The 7,500-nt window shown below is 40.5% G+C and overlaps 1 protein-coding gene across 2 annotated transcripts in view; it reads left to right on the forward strand.

The window, feature by feature from the left end:
- Positions 1-7,500, forward strand: part of LOC143294928 (peroxidasin-like) — an 85,433-nt gene that overhangs the window by 24,356 nt on the left and 53,577 nt on the right. The window contains exons 4-7 of one of the 2 annotated variants that reach the window (XM_076606444.1): positions 508-579; positions 1,177-1,248; positions 4,252-4,415; positions 7,440-7,460. In XM_076606444.1, coding sequence (XP_076462559.1) covers positions 508-579; positions 1,177-1,248; positions 4,252-4,415; positions 7,440-7,460 — 329 coding nt within the window. The remainder of the gene's footprint in view (positions 1-507; positions 580-1,176; positions 1,249-4,251; positions 4,416-7,439; positions 7,461-7,500) is intronic. The other variant, XM_076606445.1, reaches the window with a different exon arrangement.

Here is a 7,500-nt window from a genome sequence, read left to right on the forward strand (position 1 = left end):
ATTTTTTACAATAAAACTATTAACTGACCTACACCTACATTTGTATATATCATTGGTATATCACCAGGAAGAAATGTGATCATGTTGAGCAGTAATGGTTAGATATGCTTTGTTCAAGCACTTCTCAACTGTTTACAGATTGTGTGTGTGTGTGTGTGTGTGTGTGTGTGTGTTTTATCTTCAGTTTAACGTCTGTTCACTATAAGTGTTTTTAGACGGAAAGGAGTGAAGTAGTGGATAAAGGAAAGGGAGTGCATGTGAATATTAGTGTAAAAAAGTGTTCATGTTATGTATCAGAGGATAGGTAGATTATCATAAGAAAAAGTCTAAAGAGATTGTGGTGTGTGTTGAATGAGGTGTTATGGGAGGGAGAATATATATATGCATATCAACAAGTATTAAAAGTGTGTGTGTGTGTGTGTGTGTGTGTGTGTGTGTGTGTGTGTGTGTGTGTTACTTTCCTTACAAACTGCAATATGACTCATTCCTACCATGTTTTCATTTCAGATATTTATACAAGAATAATCTAGTTTCTCTAGAAAGCAAAACGTTTGAAGGCCTTTCGAAACTGGAGCAGTTGTAAGTATACACAATTTTGTTGTTGTTGAAAACTTTACAGTATACTTTACAAAATGGTCTCATGTAACCTAATATATGTAAAGCTAATGTAAATGTATTTACTTATTGGAATCCATGTTCCTGCAAGTTGCGAGTGTGTGTTATGTTGCAGCATGCTTTTGTGTGTGTGTGTGTGTGTGTGTGTGTGTGTGTGTGTGTGTATGCGCGTGCACGTGTGTGTGTATGTGTGCATGTATATATGCCAGTTAATTCAGATATTACTTATTTGTTTTTCACCACTGTTTATTTGGTGAAGAGTTTGTCCAAAAAAAAAAAAAAGCTAATAATTTGATTTTGATTGGTTTTATTGGTAACATACATAAAACGATCACAGTACAAAACAAGGTTATTTGTCCTTATCCCCATCATGTGAAATGAGAATGCCCATATCTAAATTATCTTCTCATGAAGATAAATGAAAAATATGAATCATAGGTTACCACAAAACGTTATGTTACCAGTACTTTATTTAAAAAAAATCTGTTTGCTCTTTTTTGGCGTGAGAAGTGTACCATACAGTGCAGACGTGTGGTTCTCACCTGTGTGGATGTGTTGCAGGTTTCTGCACAGTAACCAGATCAGCAGGCTGCCAAAGGGAGTGTTCTCCTACACCCCACACCTGCGAAGATTGTAAGAAATGAGAAAGTGGGAGGGAGGGAAGTAGGCAGGGAGGGAGGGAGGGAGGTGTCAGAAACAAGACAGAGAGAGAGGGTGGAGGGGAGATGAGGTGAGGAACTGTAGGAACCAAGGTATAGAGATAGGGGAGGGAACTGTGAGAAACAAGAGAGAGAGGGAGGGAGGGGAGGGAACTATAGTACCCAAGACCTAGAGAAAGGGGAGGGAACTGTAGTGCCCAAGACCTAGAGATAGGGGAGGGAACTGTAGTACCCAAGACACAGAGATAGGGGAGGGAACTATAGTACCCAAGACCTAGAGAAAGGGGAGGGAACTGTAGTGCCCAAGACCTAGAGATAGGGGAGGGAACTGTAGTACCCAAGATCTATAGAAAGGGGAGGGAACTGTAGTGCCCAAGACCTAGAGAAAGGGGAGGGAACTGTAGGAACCAAGACCTAGAGATAGGGGAGGGAACTGTAAGAAACAAGAGAGAGAGAGAGAGAGAGAGAGAGACTCACACAGAGAGAGAATCCTAGTACCCAACACATAGAGATAGGCGAGGGAACTGTGAGAAACAAGGAGAGACAGGGAGAAAGAGAGAGAGAGAGAACAAGAACAAGAACAAAACTTTAATCTCCAGGCCTCCGGCCCCTAGAAAGAGGTCAAAAGTACACAATATGGTGATCACTCAGCCACAACAAAATGTAAAATACGTACTAACTTAAACCTGTAGAACAAAACTGCTTCTTGTGCATAGTAAATTAATTTTAACTTTCATCATTGTTGTCACAGAATTCCTGTCGTATCTTCAGGGCATTAAATATATAAATGCAGAGTTTACAAATACTGTAAACAGAACCATTCTTCAGCAAATGAACATACAATTGACCTTCAGAGTTCAGAGAGAGAGAGAGAGAATTGTTGTACCCAATACAAGAGATAGGGCAGGTAACTGTGAGAAACAAGAGAGAGAGAGAGAGAGAGGGAGAGAGACACAGAGAGAGAGAGACACATACACAAAGAGATAATCGGAGTACCCAATACAAGAGATAGGGCAGGTAACTGTGAGAAACAAGAGAGAGAGAGAGAGGGAGAGAGACACAGAGAGAGAGAGACACATACACAAAGAGATAATCGGAGTACCTAAGACACAGAGATAGGGCAGGTAACTGTGAGAAACGAGAGGGAGAGAGACACGGAGAGAGAGACACACACACAAAGAGATAATCGGAGTACCCAAGACAAGAGATAGGGCAGGTAACTGTGAGAAACGAGAGGGAGAGAGACACGGAGAGAGAGAGACATACACAAAGAGATCATCGGAGTACCTAAGACACAGAGATAGGGCAGGTAACTGTGAGAAACGAGAGGGAGAGAGACACGGAGAGAGAGACACACACAAAGAGATAATCGGAGTACCCAAGACAAGAGATAGGGCAGGTAACTGTGAGAAACGAGAGGGAGAGAGACACGGAGAGAGAGAGACATACACAAAGAGATCATCGGAGTACCTAAGACACAGAGATAGGGCAGGTAACTGTGAGAAACGAGAGGGAGAGAGACACGGAGAGAGAGACACACACAAAGAGATAATCGGAGTACCCAAGACAAGAGATAGGGCAGGTAACTGTGAGAAACGAGAGGGAGAGAGACACGGAGAGAGAGACACAGAGAGAGAGACACATACACAAAGAGATAATTGGAGTACCTAAGACACAGAGATAGGGCAGGTAACTGTGAGAAACAAGAGAGAGAGAGAGAGGGAGAGAGACACAGAGAGAGAGAGACACATACACAAAGAGATAATCGGAGTACCTAAGACACAGAGATAGGGCAGGTAACTGTGAGAAACGAGAGGGAGAGAGACACGGAGAGAGAGACACACACACAAAGAGATAATCGGAGTACCTAAGACACAGAGATAGGGCAGGTAACTGTGAGAAACGAGAGGGAGAGAGACACGGAGAGAGAGACACACACACAAAGAGATAATCGGAGTACCTAGGACACAGAGATGAGGCAGGGAACTTTGAGAAACCATTTTGCAAGATCTACAGTGATGGTAATACTAGATCCTTCATGTGAATTTGATAATGATGATGATACCAAATGATTATGAAGAATAATTATAAAGGTATTGAATATGATCAGAAACAAAAAAATTAACTGTGTGCTGACTGCTTGAATTTGTTTGTTTTGGTTTTTTTTGTTTTTTGTTTAGTGAATCATGTCACTATTATTCTCCAGAATCGCTTAATCAGATATATGAATATTACAGCACTTATTGTTAAAAGAAAAGAAGAAATAAAAATGAAAATAAACAAACAAAAAATAACCAAGTATATGACCAGACATTTCTGATTACGGGTGATCATTCATTGCCAACAGTCTTTTCCCTATTGACTGATGGCAAACAAAATAAACAAAAAATAACCAAGTGTCTGACCATACATTACCGATTTACAGATGACCATACATTACAGGTGGTCTTATAGGGGGGTAGAGGGGGTGCAGGGTAAAGTGTGTGTGTGTGTGTGTGTGTGTGTGTGTTGGGGCTCATGTACGTTTATGTGTATTTGACTGTGCTTTCATATCTGTGAAACTGCATGTTTGGTGCATATCTGTTATGCATATGTGTGTATGTGTGAATGTGTGTCTGCTTTTTTTTTTTTTTTTTTTTTTTTACATTTATTTGCTTATTTATCATCATTATTGTCTTTTTTTGTCTTTTTAAAAAAATTTATTTATTTATCTATCTATTTATTTTATTTTCATTATTATTATTATTATTTATTTATTTATTTATTTATTTATTTATTTATTATTTTCTTAAATTTTATTTTTATTTTTTCTCAAGGCCTGACAAAGCGCGTTTGGTTACGCTGCTGGTCAGGCATCTGCGTGGCAGATGTGGTGTAGCGTATATGGATTTGTCCGAACGCAGTGACGCCTCCTTGAGCTACTGAAACTGAAACTTATCCCCATTGATTGACTGATGGCCAACAATCTGCTCTGCAGACGACTGGACTCCAACGCGTTGGTGTGTGACTGCGACATGATGTGGCTGGCGGACATGTTGAAGGAGAAACACGGATACACGCAGGCTGCCGCCACCTGTCAGTATCCGCAGAATCTGCAGGGCCGCTCCCTCATGAGCATCAGCAAGGATGACTTCCACTGTGGTGAGCTGACGATGACATTATTGCATATATGAGAGAGAGGGGGAGAGAGAGTGGAGGGAGGTCGGGGGTGGGGGGGGGGGGGGTGGAGAGAGAGAGAGAGTGTGTGTGTGTGTGCCCTGACTGAACGACACAGGAAGAATAAAGAGAAAAAAAGAGGAGCACCTAAAGACCGAACTCGCTGGGCTCTATGCAGGTTGGCTGCCTGTTGTTGTGCAGATGGGTGCTTGTTTGTAAAGTGCTTAGAGCTTGGTCTCTGACTCTGTATAATCATCCATATCATCATCATTATGTTGTCATTATTATTATTATTATTATTGTTATTGATAGTTACACAAGCATGCTGGGTAAGCATCTGAACAGATAAGAACTACAAGAACAACAAAATCACAATTCACGCCATGCATCAGGAAAGCTGGAATGGTCACTTGATGTTTTAGCATGCCCACAGGGCTGCATTTACTTACTGATTGAGAGCCCCTCATAGAGCACCTGTCTTCAGTCAGAGGCCTTTCTCCCTTCTTTCTCCTTCTTCCCTCCCTTCTTTCTCCTTCTCCCTCCCTTCTTTCTCCCTTCTTTCTCCTTCTCCCTCCCTTCTTTCTCCTTCTTTCTCCTTCTCCCTCCCTTCTTTCTCCTTCTCCCTCCCTTCTTTCTCCTTTCTCCTTCTTTCTCCCTCCCTTCTTTCTCCCTCCCTTCTTTCTCCTTCTTCCTCCCTCCCTTCTTTCTCCTTCTTTCCCCCTCCCTTCTTTCTCTTTCTCCCCTCCCTTCTTTCTCCCTTCTTTCTCCTTCTCCCTCCCTTCTTTCTCCCTTCTTTCTCCTTCTTTCTCCTTCTCCCTCCCTTCTTTCTCCTTCTCCCTCCCTTCTTTCTCCTTCTCCCTCCCTTCTTTCTCCTTTCTCCTTCTTTCTCCCTCCCTTCTTTCTCCTTCTCCCTCCCTTCTTTCTCCTTCTTTCTCCCTCCCTTCTTTCTCCTTTCTCCTTCTTTCTCCCTCCCTTCTTTCTCCTTCTCCCTCCCTTCTTTCTCCTTCTTTCTCCCTTCTTTCTCCTTTCTCCCTCCCTTCTTTCTCCTTCTCCCTCCCTTCTTTTTCCTTTCTCCCTCCCTTCTTTCTCCTTTCTCCTTCTTTCTCCCTCCCTTTCTCTTTCTCCCCTCCCTTCTTTCTCATTCTCCCTCCCTTCTTTCTCCTTTCTCCCTCCCTTCTTTCTCCTTTCTCCTTCTTTCTCCCTCCCTTCTTTCTCCTTCTCCCTCCCTTCTTTCTCCTTCTTTCTCCCTCCCTTCTTTCTCCTTCTCCCTCCCTTCTTTCTCCTTCTTTCTCCCTCCCTTCTTTCTCCTTCTCCCTCCCTTCTTTCTCCTTCTCCCTCCCTTCTTTCTCCTTCTCCCTCCCCCTTCTTTCTCCTTCTCCCTCCCTTCTTTCTCCTTCTTTCCCCTTTTTCTCCTTCTTTCTCCCTTCTTTCTCCTTCACCTTCCCTTCTTTCTCTTTTCTCCCTTCTTTCTCCCTTCTTTCCCCTTTTTCTCCTTCTTTCTCCCTTCTTTCTCCTTCACCTTCCCTTCTTTCTCTTTTCTCCCTTCTTTCTCCCTTCTCCTTCTTTTTCCTTTCTCCCTTCTTTCTCCTTCTTTGCAATGGAACTTTATGGTTCCTAGGACTGTATATTATATATTATACAATGGAAACCACTTTTTGTGAAGTCTTAGGGAAAGAGATATATACGTAATTTCCTAACTAGCATGGTAATGAAATCAGGCTAATAGTTTTAGCAAGTGTATTGCTTACCTGTATTTAACACACATGCACATATTTTCACAAAATCAACAGAATAATGAGAACAGGCAGTAGTGCACTGTTTCATCACGATCAGCAAAATTCACTCTCTTTAAACTAAATGAAAATGACAAGAAATTGTTCCTTTCAGAGACAACTCAAAAGCTTCACAGCCTTCAGAACTGTATTCAGTGTATGAATTCTGTTTGCAGTATTTAGAATATCATTTGCAGTCAGTATTTAGAATTTTATTTGCAGTATTTAGACTTTTATACTGCCCAGAATCTGTTTATCCAAGAAAAGACTTTTCACCTGGAGTGATACAATATGAAATCAGTGGTGATGATAGACTTCACAGTCAGTGCCTTCCTGTGCTGTCCTGCAAAGTGACTTGAAATTGCAGTCTGGGATGTGTGTGTGCCTGTTGTGTGAATTTGTTTTGTTAGCTTGACTGCTCTTCCAGCATACATTTTCTTGAAGTATTTATCCTTGGATTTGTTAGCTTGACCTGCTCTTCCAGCATACATTTTCTTGAAGTATTTATCCTTTGATTTTCCTTTTCCTCTCACTTCTTCTGTCTGCTTTTAAACTTCAGAAAGTATCGAATTAAACTAAAGTATTTCTTGATAAATGACAACACCTCACATGTATCTAACTGTGGGGAAAGACTTGACTTGTACTTAAAAAAAAAAAAAAAATTCTTGTCATTTTCATGATCATGGCAATGGATTATTACATTTTGAATGCTTTCAATGTTTAAAGTTTTGGTGTTTTGTTTCTTTTTTATAATATGGTATGTTACACTGTTTGATCCATGGTATTTAAAATGTTTTGAGTCAGATAATTGTCTGTGTTCAGGGCTAACAAATACTTGTCCAATATATGTATGTACTGGTCTTTTTTCTTTTTTTTTATTCTGACAAAGTTTAAAAATGGTGTGATTTCTTAATGAAAATGTATATGTCAGAAATACACATGTACATAATTTTCCGATATTCATATTAAGTGTAAAAAAAAAAAAAAAAAAAAAAAAATCATATTTGATAGGAAAAGATTTAATATGAATAAATCAGAAGGTATATTAAGAAGTATATATATGTATATGTTAGATTTGATTTTGGTGTTCCTGCCTATTTCCTATGCCTGTTGTGCCTTTTTGCTGTTGATAAAGACTGTGGTCTACAGTGCTTTTCTCAGGATTGAAAAGCATAGTGTGTGGTATTGTGAGTCTGCTTGCACTGATGAAGTGTTGTGCTTTTGGCTTCTTTTCTAGCTGATTTGGCGAGTGATCAAGGTATTAGTGTTTCTCAGTGTGCTGGCTTTTGTAACATCAG

Source organism: Babylonia areolata, chromosome 20 (assembly GCF_041734735.1).
Source record: "Babylonia areolata isolate BAREFJ2019XMU chromosome 20, ASM4173473v1, whole genome shotgun sequence".
Lineage (NCBI taxonomy): Eukaryota > Metazoa > Mollusca > Gastropoda > Neogastropoda > Buccinidae > Babylonia > Babylonia areolata.